The 17,734-nt window shown below is 39.2% G+C and overlaps 2 protein-coding genes across 2 annotated transcripts in view; both read right to left on the bottom strand.

Annotated features, from left to right (window-relative positions):
* Positions 1 to 666: 666 nt before the first annotated feature.
* On the bottom strand, positions 667 to 9,419 carry guf1 (GTP binding elongation factor GUF1). The gene is made up of 17 exons (XM_061079739.1): positions 9,065 to 9,419; positions 8,675 to 8,786; positions 7,942 to 8,090; positions 7,100 to 7,180; positions 6,936 to 7,013; positions 6,753 to 6,836; positions 6,601 to 6,665; positions 6,297 to 6,500; positions 5,417 to 5,556; positions 5,028 to 5,151; positions 4,651 to 4,783; positions 3,753 to 3,896; positions 3,076 to 3,209; positions 2,538 to 2,639; positions 1,562 to 1,681; positions 1,004 to 1,040; positions 667 to 910 (listed from the first exon to the last, which is right to left on the bottom strand). The coding sequence occupies exons 1-17, from the start codon at positions 9,236 to 9,238 to the stop codon at positions 776 to 778; spliced, it is 2,016 nt and encodes a 671-aa protein (XP_060935722.1). The 5' UTR covers positions 9,239 to 9,419; the 3' UTR covers positions 667 to 775.
* A 5,053-nt stretch (positions 9,420 to 14,472) lies between these two features.
* The window catches only part of LOC133011712 (gamma-aminobutyric acid receptor subunit alpha-2), a 31,039-nt gene continuing 27,777 nt past the window's right edge, over positions 14,473 to 17,734 (bottom strand). Inside the window, exons 8-9 of the mRNA XM_061079549.1 lie at positions 16,566 to 16,768; positions 14,473 to 14,781 (exon numbers count right to left, since the gene is read on the bottom strand). Of these exons, the coding sequence (XP_060935532.1) occupies positions 14,473 to 14,781; positions 16,566 to 16,768 (512 nt within the window). The remainder of the gene's footprint in view (positions 14,782 to 16,565; positions 16,769 to 17,734) is intronic.

The raw sequence follows: 17,734 nt of genomic DNA, 5'->3' as shown, positions 1-17,734 counted from the left end.
GCCATGGAGGTACTGCATTGTATAGTAGACTACCTGATAAGTTTGGCTCTGACTCTTGAACTACTGTACTTCATAGTGTTCTCCTCTCTTTATGGTGTTCTGCTTACATTGACCGCTACAAGGCAATACTGGACATCTTCCCCATAACTTCATACTTTGGATAGCTGGTTATTAAACACTATGCACTGACCTGTTGTATATATATTTACAATACGAACACCTCTCACCCTCCATTGAACCTCCTTGAGAATGGATTTAAGATTTTAATTGTCTCTAGGTGCAGCATATTCTGTCTTTGTTGTTCCATTTGCTTCTGGACTTGTTTTCTGCCTGTGATCTGCCCAATCAAAGAATTTATAAAATGTGTAAGTGCAGCTGTGTCATTAGATTGAGACTTCATACTTTTCTAAACATAAGTTAGAATAATTGTTATTTTGAAAAAACACTGAGTTAAGAAACAGCTGTTTCAGTAGATGATTGAAATAAATAGCCACCATGAACAGAAGTGTTAAAAAAAACTATTAAGGCTAAATGCAGGAATGAGTTTTGAAGCTTTTAAAATACTGAATTAAATCAATATGAAATCCTTTCGTTTATAATGTATCTTACATTATATATCAGGTAGAGATGTAATGATGGTGTATACAGTGGAAGCAGCACAACTACTTTTACGCACCAATGACCATTTTATTAAACAAAAATCTAGCTCTGCTTTTTAAAGACTTGTTCAATATAATAATAAAATTACATGTCAATATTCGAATGGTATCACAGTCTATTTGTCTTTTCTCTTCAGAACATTAATGAAGGCCTCTTTGGGAACGTCCACATTTCCAATACGCCTCATCTTCTTCTTGCCCTCTGCTTGTCTCTTCAGCAGCTTCATCTTGCGTGTTATGTCACCTCCATACTAGAGAGATGGAAACAAAATATTATTATTCAGAGTTTGTATTTATCTGTAGATTAAAAAAACAGTTTAGAATTAAGAAAAAAATTTACTTACACATTTGGCAAGCACATTTTTCCTGTATGCCTTTATTCTAAAAGAAACAAATAATGTCATTTGATATTCTTAGGGCAAGTTAATTTAATTGACACATTTCCTATAAAAAGAGAATTCAAAGTGCTTCATAAACATGTATTGGTTGTATGAATATTTAACCTCATACCACTCTAACAAAGCTCATTACCTCTGCCAAGGAGTCTGTGTCTGTTTATAAGTCGGATTACACAAAAACAACAGAATGGCTTCCAATGAAACTTGGTGGAAGGATGTGATACAGGTCAAGGTAGAAACCATTACATTTTGGTGCGGATTAGGAGGAGGACCAAGTATTTTTTACTTCGCTTTCTTTAACTTTGCAAGATAGAGCATTTTTCAACAGTTTCATATTCATTAAAAATCTATGGACATCAATTAAACAATTCAGGCACATTTAGGGGACCGATATCTGCGTCCGAGTTTGTGAAATGTGGTGCAGGTAGATAGAATTAAAGGGGACTGTTGGGCCTTGGCGGAGGTATGGGCTCTAGTGAGCGACGTTTCAGATGTTGTACTTACGTCTCTCTTGCTATGACCTTACTTCCAATAGCTGCCTGTATAGCTATCTCAAACATCTGTCTCGGTATGGAGTCTTTGAGCCGCTCACACATGGCTTTCCCTGAATTGTGGGCACGGTCTCTATAATGAAAAACACAAAGATCAGCCTTCAAAATGTAAGGGACTCACACAGCAAATTAAAATATAGTAGCATATGAATGGGGTTGAAATAGTAGGGAGGGGCTTATCCCAGCATCTCAATCAGAAAAGTCTGGGTAAGTTTAAAAAAACCTGGAAGTATCAATCTTCCAAGTTCACCAAACAGATGGAGTTGGCCTTTGTGCTTGACAGCACATCCGTTGCCTCACTTTGGTTCAGTCACGTACGATAAATTTCAGTCACTCCATAACGTGCCCCCTGTAAAAGATATTCTGCTCTGTGATTGGTCCATCACCCCTTAAGGAATGAGAGGCTGAAGCCAAGCTCGGCTGGTCACCATAGTTAACTGCATAAATGGTCTGAGAGCAGCCAACTCTGGTGAAGCGTGGCGCCCCTCAATTACCCAGGCCTGCATTGGCTCCTGTGCTGGCTTTGGTAGTAAGTACAATAAATACAGATCTGCTGTGCATCATCACTTTTGCCAGTGAAGTTTAGTCTATTGTCCTTGTCACAAATGGACTGAAGTCCTTGTCTGGAGAGTAAAGTCACTGTAACAGATAATGTTAACACGGGCCACCAAGATGCAGTATTTTAATGTAAGTCCCGGGTGTTGAATACATTTCATGCTCCATAGGCTCGGAACAATTACTCTGCTAATACAGGACCATATAACCTTGTAATTATGTAAACTCATAAAAATCCACAATTTTTTTCTTTTGACAGTGGTGATAATGAAGCTGTGGCTGGGACTGTAACAAGATGCTTTCAAGCAGCATCAGTTTAAAAAAGGGGATGATTTTCATTACAGCATCTGAATTTAGCTTATGTTGTAACTGACCTGTTCACAATCGTGGTGAGTTCTTCGACCGGACGTCCATTCAGCAGAATGTCCAACCTTATCAGATCAGCAGTCTGGTAGCCTGCGCTTTCATAATCAAAGCTACAGTGTGGAAGATCAAATCAAATTCATGGTCAGCTGAATGCATGGAAAACTTTCACAGAAATCGAAGAGCGTGATCTAAATACGAGGCCCACACACAAGAGAAGGAAAACTATGGGATTAGAGGAGGAGAGGACTTGGCTTTGTCCTTTTTTTATATTAGAAGTATTTCCCTAACATTTACAATTATCCAGTTATACAAACTGAATACAAGTTTAAAATCGATGCTATTTTTGCCCTTATGACTTACTATTGGAATTCTACCAACTCTTATCCCGAAAAACTCATAATACATAACTTATATAATTAATAAAGTAATGTTTATGTAAGTAATAGTACAAGTACTACTTTTGTCTATGCAAAACAACCCTGACAGTCCATACTAAATGTGTCTGTTGATGACAGTAGGCATTCACATAGTGTTTGTTGAGTTTACCTTGCATATCCAGATGACATAGATTTGAGCTGATCATAGAAATCCACAACAATTTCATTTAAGGGGAAGAGATACTTCATCATGACGCGCTGGTCGTCTATGTACATCATGTTCTTCTGGATAGCTCTGCGGTTCTTTAACAACACAGACAATATAAGGTAGTTATTGCCTTCACTAGTCTTAAATTATGTATATTAACAGTCTCAACAATCGAATAAAACTCAATTCAAATGTTAGGAGGCTGCTTGTAAACACTAATGTTAGGGGGAAAGACCTGAACAAGTGGCATCATTAAAATAAAATGAAGGCACACTTTTGACAAAAGAACAGTTTTAATGGCTTCTCTGTTTCTAAGTCCAGCAGTTTTTTTTCTTTTCTCCTCCAGACCGATTTGGAAAGTGTAAAAACCATGACTGCACTGATATCTCCTGTCACAGTCCATTTACTGTACAGCACGCCTGAGAATCAGGCCAACTTGTCTGTGAGAGTTTAGAGGCACTAACCCACTCTGTCTTGTAAAAAAAAAACCTATATTTTAAATATGACTTTGAAAAGGCAGATACATGTGTACATCATGAACAAATGAAGGCTAAACCCCATATGGTGCAGAAAGATCTAATTCGAATTAAATACTTCAGACTAATTGGTTTAATTAGCATTTTCCCTTCTCCCCTTACCAAGCAGAGAGACATGATCTTGCCAGTGTACGTGTCTGGAGCGAGAATGGTCCCGATCACCATGGGCTCCAGATACTCCGACACAACCGATCTCTCTGGGAAATGAGCGGGATTCACGACGGTTATCTCCTCACTGCCATGTTCCTGTAAGAAGAGGTGACACAACTTAAATGTACAGTGTAAGATTTAGGTGAAAGGGATCTATTGGTAGGATGATCTATTGGTAAAATAATCCCAATGATGTTTTCACTAGTGTGTGATAATCTAAATTGGCTGAATTGTTGTTTTCTTTATCCTAGAATGAGCCCTTTATATTTAAATTCTTTATATTAACATCGGGGGCGGGTCCTCTCTACGGAGGCAGCCTTGTTTGTACAGTAGCCCAATCTGGACAAACGAAACACCTTTTGAGTTTTTATGACAACTGAAGGCTACCACAGGTTATGTCATGTCTCTTTCATTTTATGTTACCCCCTGCTGCTCTTGTTTAGTTGATTAATTTATTTAAAACTATTCATTTGCTTTAAAATACGTTTCATGTTCTCCATTTATTTCAATGGCTTCTGCTATTTCTCTTGCTTTACTTGCCTTTAATGTAAATGTTACTATTTCTTATTAAATTTTTCTTGGAAAGTATTCCAGAGTAAAAAATAAAGATTGAATTATATTTCTTACAGTTTGCAATTCATTGAGTACATTTGTGTCAAAACTTCCTAAAATAATCATCAAAAATGTCAATCTAAAACAGTCTTCATCCCATCAAACATCTCCCATGTGATATAACACAGGAAAGCCAGCAATTCCAGGAAGCCTCCATATATCACCAGTTTCTAACTTACAGTGGGAGCCAGACCTCGTAAAGAGCAGAAAATATATAGGAGCAGCAAATGGCTCTTACCTTAATGAGTTTGGCTGAGGAAAGGATGGCCTTGTAGGGAACAGTGGGCGCTGTGACTATAACGGAGGCATTGTATTCCTGCTCCAGCCTCTGATTGAACACCTCCATATGAAGAAGACCCAGGAAGCCAAGTCTGCAGGGAGAGAGAGGGAGGGGGGGTCCACAGGATCACTTAACTTTTATAATTGATACTTCTTTTTAATTACAAAGAGCCTCTTTGAGAAGAATCCAAGATTTTGGGAGAGGGTATTTGTGGTTGCACTGCTCAAATGTTTTAAAATCCACGTCTTTGTTCTCTTCTGCTGGTACAGTATATGCAGCAGAATCCTCACTCCTCCAAAAAGCCATTTTTTATTATTCTTTCATAACATCCACACCTCCAGCCTGCTCCCAGGGCCAGACTGCTGTCTCTCTGCACTGTGACACTGGAGTCATTCAGGGTTAGCCTCTCAATGGCGCTGCGGAGGCCTGGATATTCTGACTGGTCCATTGGATACATGCCTGGGGGACAGAGAAAAGTGCTCATCAGCATAAAAGACTCTTTTCTTTTGGAGAGCACTGGCTGCACTTTACTGTACTCGCTGGTGAGGCACAACAAGCACTGAAGGGAGTTTGTGTTTGACTTCACATCTATTGACACTACAATATTCAAGGCTCGTGTTTCAATAGTAACGATGATCTTGATGCTGTTAGTTTTTTAAACATGGTTTTATAATTTTTCTCAAATTTTCCAGAGAGAGAAGCAGGAAGCAGCTGCAGTTCTTACCAGCAAACACCATAGCTTTAGCAGGTTTAAAGCCTGGGAGAGGCTCGACAGGCTGGTCCTGAAGGTAGAGTGTGTCTCCAATCTGAGCCTCCTTCACATCCTTCATCCCTGCTATTATGTAGCCCACTTGACCTGCAAATCTACACAACAACAACACCAACAACACAATGTTAGCAAGCATCTCAGGAGACAGTTGACACAACTTTCCACAGGACTCCAGTGTTTATCTACAATGTGAATCAGAGCGTCCACGTTTAGTGGACTTGCTCATTATGGCTGCATTGACAATGGCAGAATCTAATTTAAAGCTGTTGTATTAGATTGCAAATGATATTTTATATATGCATTGCAATAGATACAATTTAGACAAAATCACAGTCAAAACTCCCCTCTATTTTAAATCATTAGGATTTAAGAACTTTAATTATTATTAGGATCTTTGCACAATAAAATGTGTGACAACATAAAAACTAAATCTCAATTACCTCTGGATTATTGTTTACAGTATGTTTTGTTCTTAATGCCCTTCATTTGGTATATGAACAATAATATGAACAGATGCCAAACTGATTATTAAATCAGGGGACTACACAAACTAAAACAAAAGTAAAGCACTGTGGAAAACACCAGAGATTTAAAAAAAACTTTAAAATGTTCAGGTTGTTATCATATTATCTATATTGTATAATAATTAAACAGTACTTACAACGCAGGAAGCAGTAGATGTTTGACATATTTGTTTCAAATATAAATGACTGATTATTCTTGATCAATTCATTTATTAATCGACCAAATTCTCAATCATCAGCGTTATTCCAACATCAGCTCCTTTGGATAAGCACAAAGTGGGAGATAAGTGATGAAAACAGAGGCCACGTACAGTTTCTGTGTTGGGTGCTCATCTGGTCGAAGGAGCCCCAGCTCGTTGACCTCGTAGGTTTTGCCAAGATAAGTTGACACGATCTTGTCGCCCTTTCTGACCTTACCACCGAACACAGCGATGTTGGCCACCACACCTCTGTAGTGGTCGAAATTGGAGTCAAACACTAAGGCCTTGAATGGGCTGTCAATGCTTGCCACGGGCCTGAGAACAAACATTGAAAGAACAAATAAGCTTCAGTTTTCGTTTTCTTTTAGTCAATCGTGTTTTCATGTGAGAAGTGATAACTCCCGAGTTTCCTTACTGTGGAATCCTCTCCACAACAGCTTGTAGAACCATTTCAACATTTGTTCCGAGTTTAGCGGAGATCTGAATAAAAGATGACATCTTAAATTAAGAAACATCTCTCAAAAAAAGCTTCTGTGGAAATTGAATTTTCTTTGTGGTCCATCTCACCCGAATGCACTCCTCACGTGGGATATCAAAGACCTTTTCAATCTGTGCCTCCACTCTCTCTGGATCTGCATTTTTCAAATCAATCTGAGACAGAAAATGTGATGAGCAGAATTATCCAACACACAGAATTCAAGTGGCAAAGTAACATGTGATTAAACCAAACCCCCCTCGGACTGTAGGTACCTTGTTGATGACGGGGATGATTGTCAGCTGAGCTTCAAATGCGAGGTAGAAGTTAGCCATCGTCTGTGCTTGAATCCCCTTCACATGACAACACAACTTTAATGACTGTAGCACACACAGTGAGTACAACCACAATAATGAATTAAAAACATCTGGCTCTGTACCTGATTGGCATCGACGATTAACAGAACACCTTGACACGCGGATATCGATCGAGACACTTCATAACTGAAGTCCACATGACCCTGGAGAGAGAGTAAACAAAGGGTCAACAAGAGAGATATAGGTGAGCAACATGTAAACAAATCCATCTGACGGAAGAATGGCGTGAAATATGAATACGCCAATTTTCTGACTGTTATCTGTTTTCTTTGCAGAGGACAGTTAAGATAGATGAAAATAATGGACATGAGTTGAAATCATGCAACAAGCACTAATTTCATATTATAACTAAATCAAATAAATCCTATTCTTCTGCATAATGTGTTTGTTTAAGTCTCAATTCAATAATCTGATATTTTATCTTTAAATTAAATTAAATTAAATTAAATTAAATTAAAAATCTGATTCATGGAACAGAGGTAAATATTGGTTCTCATCCATCCATTATGTATATCCCTTATCCTGTAATGGTCAGAGGGAGCCAATCCCAGCGGACACCGTCCAAAAAGTGGAGTACACCCAGAACAGGTTGTACAGGTCCAGGTTATACAGAGACAAACAACCTATACCCTCATATTCACAACAATAAGATTTAATTAACCTCACCCCAGTCTGCAAGTCTTGGGACTATGCGAGGAACCCAGAGAACCCCACACAGACACGAGGAGAACACGCAAACTCCACAGAAAGACCCCGGTCGAAACCAGGATTCAAATCAAGAACCTTCATGCAGTGATGCTACAGTGGTAACCACTGTTTCTTTTGTTAAGTCAATAAATCTAACTAGCTCACTGCCATGACAACCCCCTCTCTTCACCAACATCCCACCCAGCTGAGGACCTACCGGTGTGTCGATGAGGTTCAGGAGGAACTGCTGCCCCTGGTAGCTGTAAATCAATGAGGCCGTCTGGGCCTTCACTGTGATCCCCCTCTCTCGCTCCACCTGAAGCTTGTCCAGCACCTGTTTGTTCTTGTCAGTCTTCACGATGGCTCCTGTTTGTCAGGGACATTGGTGACACCTCAGTACAGTTATAATCTACTTCAGAGCGACTGAGGAAAGTTTCATATCACTTAATAAGTACTATGCGTTTCCCCTGCTAAACACCCAAATGCCTAAAATGAATATATAGTATATCTCTGCAGCTGCAGGGTCTGCATGAATAATCTTGGTATGTATATGTAACACGTGAGATTTCTGCAGAGGAGTAAGCCTCAGTATGGATGTTACTAGGAGTACAAGAAGATGGAACACAACCTAAATGAAAAATGTGATGTCCGTCTTTTAAAAAAAACATTTTAAAGTGAATATTCTTTATGAAATCATGCACTTGTAGCCTAAAACCTTTAGTAATAAGAAAGCACAACATCTGAACATTATCTCTGACACATTTGAATGTAAATAAAGTAAAGCAGGGCAAAGGGAGTTTGTAGTAGAGATGAGGGGTAATCTCCAAATGACAGTTATTTTACTTTAATGTCACTAAAGGTATTTATAGTGTCAATGAAACTGCTGTAAAACCTCTCTGAATATGATGATATAGAATTAAATGGTATGTCTGTGTGGTGAGCAGACATACCAGTCATCTCGAGCAGTCTGTCAGCCAAGGTGCTTTTTCCATGATCAATGTGGGCGATGATGCAGAAGTTCCTGATTCTGTCCACAGGGAACTTGGACAGGTCAATGTCCTCCTGAGGAACCAAAGGAAAGAAGTCAACAACAGCAGCTAAACTGTAACAGTAACCCACCTTAAAGTAGAATATGTATATATTGTTATAGTTAAATTATAATAATGAACAAGCAACTATATGCATGGGACAAGTAATGAACTAGAACTGAGTAATTCAATAAAGTAGTTGACCACATGACCAACTGTTTTATCCTTTATCTGTATGTGAATAAGAAACAAAACACACACGCCCAACAGTGTGTGTCAGTGATGTCAACACAGCTGACTGCCTGCTGTCACCTTGTGTGTCTGTGTGCTGCTCGTCCTGCAGCCGCTGAGGGACACGGGACGTGTCTTCATCCGGAGGTGTCTCCACACTGTGAAGCTCACACCGATCCCCGGCAGCTTCCTCCTGTACAGACCGAAGTGAGGAGCACCTCTCCTCCACGCAGGAGACAACACGGACAGCAACATGTCTCCGTTCAGCAGGACACTCACAGCAGGATGCGCGAATGCTAGCAGGCGTTAGCTAATAGTGCTAACCGGTGTGTGTATCCTGCTGTTGTCATGGCAGCGGACCATTGGTGAACAATGAAAACAGAGTGAAAACAAGGTACTTTACATGTAGTAACCCCGATGCATGAGCTTCCAGGGAGCTGACATTTTGGGTGACGCACCCGCAAATACTTGTGGGAAATGTTGTTCTTCTTCGCCCAGACCAAAGATGATGGAAAGAGTCAAGAGGAAACGCTGTAATAAATTCCGTTAATTTATCATTTGTATCGGCGAGTCTAGCTTACAAAGCGTATATATCTAAATGTAGCACGGTTTATGTCTAATGTATAACAGATTTGTAACGACACCGCTAATGAAGGTTCTGCTCTATTCCTGTACCGTGCATTAATAAATCCATGTGATTATACCATCCGTGTTTACCTACTGTTTCCTGTGAACATGGCGGCTGTTAATAGGGTCAAAACAACTAGACAGGGCAACATGCAATCTCTCCTGACAGCGTGTTAGCATGTTTATTCAGTTCAGAGCCAGGGATCGCACTATAATGGTCTAAATTACAGAGTAATTACAATACAGACATTATCGTTTGAAAGCGTCGATAGGGGATGATTATCTTGTCGTTTTTCTTTGACAAGCGTGAACAGCCGGAAGTCCCGCCTACTCCATCTCTCAGCCGGAGGATAAAAATGGATTTCAGTTGTTATGACAACGAAGCTGCCTCTTGCACAAGAATAGATTCCTGCTTCTCTTCTTTGTGTAACCAGGGACAACAAGCCTCCATTAGACCAAGTCCATGCCTGTCATGTAATCTTATTTTCTTTCTCTCTTTTTTGTTTACAGATTCATGCTTTTGGTTCAAGGAGCTCAGCATCTGTTTTTCTCACAGAGGATATAACTCTGTGTTTTAAAAACCTTCAATGATCGTTTGACAACACGCCAAGCTGATTCAGAGACGTTTCCAGTTTCTCAGTTCCTCTCCTCTTCCTACACAGGTCTTTGCCACATTTCCCAGGATCAGGCTGATAAATTAAAGATGGCAGCTACAACTCCACCTTTCCGAACAAGTCCTCTAACCTAAATATCCACATAGGTCGTTTGTTCACACTGCTACTATCCTCTGATATGACTCATATGAATAGTTAATGAATTAGCACCCCTACAGTGGCAGGAGATCTACAATGAATAAATAAAGAAGAAACATTTTTGTCACTGTGGTAAATGTCTGTTTGGGTTTAGGCACAAAAAGAATTCCACCTCCTCCCAGTGTGGTCTTTATCGCACCATGACAACACCACCGGACACATCACGCTTAATGGTGAAATTTACGTTTTTCCTTTTTGGGGAGGACAGTCTTCCTCTTCCTTGGTTTTTCGCTCTCATTTAGTCTTTGACATTTTTACTTGAGAGCAGGAAAAACCCAAGTTGATTAGGCCTGGATCACAGTAATGCAGCCATGGTTAATGTTATCAAAGACAATTGTGCTTTTCCTGCTATGACCACTAACAGTTCATGCAACCTTACAGGGAGCGGGGTCGGCTGTGGGCTGAGGATGTCGTGTCACGGTCTACGCTCAGAGAGAATCCGACCTCACACTGTGGTCGGTGCAGAGCTCAAGTGAAAGATCAGGCTGCAAATGAAAACTTCAGCGAGCTTTACATTACAGCTCAGTGCCACAGGGCGTTTTGTGGGTCTTACCAACACACTTGTAATGATAGTCTCTGGCAGCATTAGAGCATCGGCTGACAGCCTCCTCTCCTGCTGAGGAAGGGCTGCCTCACTCATGGGCTCATGGTCTGACTGGGCTGTAAATTGTGAGGATATCTAGAAACATGCAGGTCTTGCAGACAGTGCAAATAGAATGACCCTTAGTAGATTGCAGACCTTCACCGAGGCCCTACAGCCACCTTAAATCCAATCAAGCTGCACCAGCTTGTACACACTCTTAGCTACTTAGTTCCGTAAATATGAAGGAATTCTTTCACCAAGATCCATGTTGAATTGTCCCTGGGAAATCTGGGACAATTACCTACCTCCTTGGCAGAGGCAGTAACGACTATTTGTGCAACTAATATGTTAAATAGGCCCACTGTGTGAAAAATACACTATTTATACAATTCAACATGTTTATCTCTTCATCTACCTATCACATAGTGTAAAAAACTGAAAATGTTTTCCAACTCTTTAGAGTAAAATACAGTATTTGCATGGCTTCCTTGGCTCTTTTCTTAACCTGTGATTAAGAAAAGAGCCAACTTGACCGATATCACAGGATTTTAGCTATAACTAGTATTCTAATATTAGCATACTGATAAGCAACACAAACAATAACAAAAACAAAGAAATGCCAGTGACACCCTCTTCTCCACAAGAGTTAATTCATATATTAACTGTAAATTGTTCCTCTCAGTACATATCCTTGTCACAATTCTTTAAAATCTTTAAGAAAACCATATCATTTGTTTGTGATAAACACCCACAGACACTGACACCGGCTAGATATAAAGAATTGAAATGATATGTGTTTTATTAGAAACTGTGCACTGAATCAAGCATCCACCTCGTGAACAATCATTTAATCTGGAATGTTTCATATTCTATCAGGATGTTGGAATAAAAACTGAGCTACAAATAATTCTATCCGACAACATAATTGGTAAAAAATAAATAAAACTCTGGGATTTCATCTTCATGCAAAGTTTGACTCAAATATAAAATTAAGCTAAACTGAGCTGAAATATTGATGTGAAGCAGAAATCATATCACTTTATGTAAAAACATTCTGTATTTGGCTACTGATATGGGGCAGAATATGATTTGTCTCATCAACATACAGTGAACATGGCAGAGATTGTGAAAGAGCAATAACTGTTTTACTTGATCTAACATTATTAGATGGATATTCAAACACAACCAAAAAAACCTGTCCCTAACCTCAACTAAGAGCTTCGATGATTTTTTGTGTCTCATGCTCCAAAAAGTACAATCATTGAGTGTCCCTGTTATTTTGTTGCTGATGAAGAATGTTTATGGATTTTGAGTTAGTCCAGTTTAGTGTAAACAGCATTTAATCTGTGATCTTTGATAATATCAAGGTGAAAATTGCCTTCATCCTTTTACTTGGGCCACTTCCTCAAAGTATTAGCAGAGTAATGTGATGATTAAAAATATTTCTAAATGTGATTCACAGAAGTTGACACGGGCACAAAGCAGGTTTATGTTTACAATCCTATGCTTTTCAAATCCGCGACTATTTCAAAAGTTTGTGGTGGGATGGTGAAATGTGCTGGGAATAAACACTGGATAGGGATGATGAGCATAAACATGTAACGGCAGACGTGTCACACCGCTCGACTTAACACCATCAAATCCACACTGTACTCCAGAGTTATTCCCACTGTGGGAAAGCCAATAAAAATCTGTGATTTACACATTTGAAATGAGTTTTCACACGATGCTTGTAAAATACTGACTGTGTACATATAAACCTCATATAAAATTATTTGGACTTGAACTTTGCAAAATTAAATAAGTCAAATAAGAATGTACAGATAAATACAAATATATACATAATAATAAATAATGTTTTTTAATAATATTTGTTAGTGTGCTTGTGAAGTAGCAAAGTCTTCTTTTTATTGCCATGTAAACAGCACCTCTACTGTTCATATTGATCACTTTCAAAGCCAATTGATAAACGTGTTAGGGTGAGAGGGGAAATCCATGATGACCAATTTACAAAAGATAATCCCAAAACTCCACCACTCTCATCAACTTAAATTCAAGCTGGTTTCATTTAATTCACATAAAAACTGGCAAACAAATGGCAGACAGAAAAAGTTAGCATCGAAGGTAATGAAAGTCAAATATCTAAGAGATAAAGTGCCAGATATCATCGTCGGTAGTTGATGGAGACCAAAACTGAGCTTAAAGGTGACTGATTGCTGAACTTGCCTTCATGATCTGGCAAAAAATAAAACCTCAATGGAATAATAATGTTTTTCATGTGTCTATAAGATGCATGAATAGTAATTTTGTCGCTGACATTAGCAAACAATCTAAGATAACACTTCATCAGTGTTGCCCCTTAGTGGTTGAAACATTTGATTTTTTTAAATTTTAGAATTGTTCTTGACTGTTAGAGTTCTGACACGTTACATATAAAGTTCCTTGACTTCCATTCTAAATTTTACTCAAATATTTATAATTGTATCTAATTATTAGTGTTACATTATAAATTTAAGTTAATCAAGACTGTGCTTCCTCAATATTAGGTCTTGGATGTGTTTTTCTAACAATACTTAGAAGTACACATGTGTAAACATGTGTACTTCAATATGTCACAAACAAAGCATGAATACATCAATAATTTATCATTTATCTTGAACTTGGCTTTAGTTTAGCTTTGAACACCCCAACAAACAACCGTGCATCTTTTAGAACCTTCTGCTGTCTGTTCTTCTCAACATGATATTTTCTAATAACTATTTCAGGTACTTATTCTCCTATGATCCCAAATGATATCACTGTTGTGATGCTGGCAGCACTACACTGTATCACAAGCACACTACTCTTTTCTTTTTTTACAGCCATTTGGCTGTGATTTTCAATAATTCTGGAGGTCAGTGTGTGATTCCAGTCCCATACCTGTAGTCATAATAAAACAACTTTTACACCGTAACAATATTATACAAGTGTGTTTTTGCATCGGCTTGGACAGAAAAAGCCATTCTTAGATGGCACAGACAGAAAGAAACATGATATAAGCAGTCCTTTCACTCAAAAGAAAAAAAAGATATACTGTGATATCAAGAGAGTGGCCATTACCAGAAAACTCAACACATGTAGAAGTAATCTTAAATAAAATGTATGTGTTAATGTTTATGTAACTACTCTTTTTTATCTGTATGTACAGTGGCCACATACTGTAACTGGAAACATACTTCAAGGAAATATGCACTCTAACCAAAGAAATCACACGATATGTCACCATGAAACCATAAATATAAATTTACATACACATTTACAAAAGCCAGGCTTCTCAAAAGTGCGGCAGACGGTGTAGAAAACAGGCGGAGATAGAGGATCACACTGTAATCCAGGACTTCACTCTGCAAAGGTATGTGTACACAGTTTCTGGAGGTATTTGGTTCGTCTCTTAATCCCCAGAAACAGAACCTGTCAGAAGTTGGTCTTTAAGTGGAGGGGACCATGTCTTTAATAACAGGTTCTCTGCTTAAGTAGGTGGCCCAGTAGACAATATTGAAGCCGGTAAAGAGAACCGGAAACAAAACCCTTGACATCCGGTCAATTTTGCTGACGCTGTTGAATGACTTCTTGGCTTCTGGCATTTTGCCGTCTGCTCTGGGCTTGTTGAGATCCATAGCTCCACCTTTGGCGATGGTTGGAAGTGTGCCTGAGTCCTTGGTAATGTTAGGTGCGTAATTGGCCACCGCTACAGCGTAGGCATTATTCTTCTTGAGGACAGACGCTCTCTCCTTTTTCTGTTGAAACAGGACAAGGATTAGGGGAATTGAAAAAATCCAACTCACTTGTCACGAACTAGCTATGAATTTAGAATACATGTAAATGAAAAGGTGCTGTGGCAATGGGCAGGTCCTGGTAATGGATGAGGCAGATATTGCAGGGTCTAAATGAAGGACAGCAAAGTTGAACATGTCAACCTCTTGTTAAGTACGCTCCGTAACTTTTTTATTAAATTTTTCAAGGTTATCATAAGCTTGCAGCATACAGTAGTGATGCCCATACACGCACAATAATTAGGAGGTGGAAATATACAGTGGGTCAAATAGGATGTAGTAACTTTTGAAGAATACACTCTACTAGTGTGTTCAGGACAAATGTACTCCAGCTACGGTTATGCTTGATTGATTGGTCATTGCATGAACATTTAATCGTTCTCTTCAGAAAGCTGCAGAATGCTCTATGACATAACTCTGTCCGCTGACCTACCATCCACATGAATGAAGGGATGAAAAATGACGTTAGTGCATCTATTTCATGAATTGAGTTATTGACCAGAGCTGATCGTTTTTTTCTACAATTTTTTTCCAGTTATATAACTAGGTCTTAAACTAGACAACAACTGTGCATGAACATTATCGACATTGACATTCATGATCCTCTTCTGTATGAGCCTATATTAGTATCATTATATAATACAAACTAAAGTCAATCTAGTACATGAAATAGCTTGTCACACATCATAACACCTGAAGATCTTTAAAACAAGGTCTTTGTTTTGTTTCTCTATCTAAACCTGTTTTCGTGTTTTAAAAATGAAAGGTTATGACTCATTTTAATCAAATTGAAAAATGTAAAAGGATGGCCAATTCCTCTGATTTATGGTACTTTCCCCTGATGAATATAATACTACCTTAATAACTCTGCTGTCTGACTCAATGGATGTTCACTGTGGGTGTAAGCCTGTCATTCAGTACTTATTTCAGGGGAGATTCTCCTCCCCTTTTGCTTCCTGGCTGCTCCTCACCACAGGAAACATGAACAACCTCTGAGCTTAAAATATACATGCTGAAAATAGCATGTTTTGGTGGAGCTCTGTCAATTGTTGTTTTTGCTGTGATTTTTTTGGGGGGTACTAAACATTTTAAAGACTGTGCTCGCCTACTCAGTGAAAACTATATTTCAAGAGTTTCGTCCCGGAGCGAATCCAAGGGTGGATCCAGGGGCAGGGCTAGGGGGGCACTGGCCCCTTCTGAAATCTAATAGGCTCTTGCAAACCAGACCAATTTGTTCAGAATGATTATTGTCAGTATTTTGAAACTATGTATTTCCTGTCTATTAAAAGTTCTGTCTGCCAGCTGCATTATCACCGCCGTATACACTGGGGGTCACTCCCATGTAGCAGTTTGGGCAATAAGTGCTTTGCCGCGGGCCACATCACAGTAAAATGAGCAGAGTTCATTGATGGCACTTTAAGGTCTGAAACAATGTTCCTCAGAAATGCTCGAGCACTAATTACTGGTCTTGTTCTTTCATGCTTGCAGTCTACTGTATTGAGATCACACGTCACACATTAACCCATGTTCTTAAGCAGTGTCGGACAGATTGGAGCTGAACACTTCTGTGTGTGGTGGCGGTGGTGGGGGGGGTTACATCAGCCATTATCACGGCTCCCCTCTGCATCCAGCAAATGTTTCTAAACCTCCGTTCTTAAGTGTGCAAGTATTGCCTTCTTCAGTATGATACTAATGAATTCTCTTTGAAAATGGAGCCTGTCAGAAAGACATGTTTTTCTCCTCATTACCTTGTCAGTCACAACACTCTTTCCATCCCAGGCCCAGCCGCGCTTTGTGAAGTAATTGACTGTGGCAAACTCAATCAAGGCGGAGAAGACAAAGGCGTAGCACACGGCAATGAACCAGTCCATGGCGGTGGCGTAAGCGACCTTGGGGAGGGAGTTCCTCGCACTTATGCTCAGTGTTGTCATTGTGAGGACAGTGGTTACACCTGGAAATACAACATGAAAACAGCATTTCATTTGAGCACTACATGAAAACATAATTTTGTTCAATACAGATACAGTGTATACAACCAAATGAAATTAATGTCGATGCACTCAATCCCTTTCACCTATTCTACTTACTGGTTCCACTCTTTTCCTCTCAAAGAATTGGCTGTACTTATTTACTCTTTAATGGCCTTCTGTCCTGTCAATGGAAGGTTATCGCCTTCCCTGACCTTCAGTGATACTCTAGCTGTTTGGTACATTTGATAGTGATGTGTTGTTCACGAACGACAACAAAAATTTGCCTTGTGTTAGAGGGATTTCTGACCAGTGGAAAAGGGACTTTATTGTGACTTCTCCCCCCTCATTCTTTTCATTGATAAAGCATTACATTGCATTTTATTCTGATGCTTATCTCATCCTTTGATGTCATTACCAATATGATTATTTCACACATAAACCTAGTAACCCCTTTCCCCTTAAAAAAAAACAATGAGCTGTCTCTTGCAAAGGAACAGAGACATCAAATCTGACTCCCTTCAAAAAGCTGAAATTCCCATCATTAACATTTGGGTTTGTTGTGTCCATTTTTTTATGTTTGTGCCTTTGAGCTAACCAGTCTGAGGTCATTGTTATGAGTTCATTTTGGTTGTGAGCTCTGTGACCAGAGCTCACAACCAAGTCCAACAGCAGCTTGTCCAAATGGTTGGAAAAAACACCTGAAATGTCTCTTCTTATTCTTTATCCTCTTTTTTCCTGCCCACTGTTTGTCATCAAATTCCAACCATTTGCCATACTCAACCCCCCCGCTGACAAAGGCTGGGATGAATTCCATGTGCAATCGTGCATGTTGAGATCACACATTCATAAGACACTGGGCTTAAATTACATTAGTGCCATTGGGAATCAGGGTCTTTCAATAAAATACAGGTTCATTGCCCAAAAATGAATAAATAAAGGAAAAGAAA

Source organism: Limanda limanda, chromosome 10, assembly GCF_963576545.1.
Source record: "Limanda limanda chromosome 10, fLimLim1.1, whole genome shotgun sequence".
In the NCBI taxonomy this organism is placed as follows: domain Eukaryota; kingdom Metazoa; phylum Chordata; class Actinopteri; order Pleuronectiformes; family Pleuronectidae; genus Limanda; species Limanda limanda.
This window is presented reverse-complemented; position numbering and strand designations above follow the sequence as displayed.

What these genes read in the sequence shown, in the direction of transcription:
- guf1 (XM_061079739.1), bottom strand. Translation starts at nt 9,238, where the DNA reads ATGTTGCTGTCCGTGTTGTCTCCTGCGTGGAGGAGAGGTGCTCCTCAC. An exon ending in TAATCGTCGATGCCAATCAG is followed by an intron (nt 7,014 to 7,099) that starts GTACAGAGCCAG and finishes TGTCATGTGAAG; the next exon opens with GGGATTCAAGCACAGACGAT. An exon ending in TCATCCCCGTCATCAACAAG is followed by an intron (nt 6,837 to 6,935) that starts GTACCTACAGTC and finishes TTTCTGTCTCAG; the next exon opens with ATTGATTTGAAAAATGCAGA.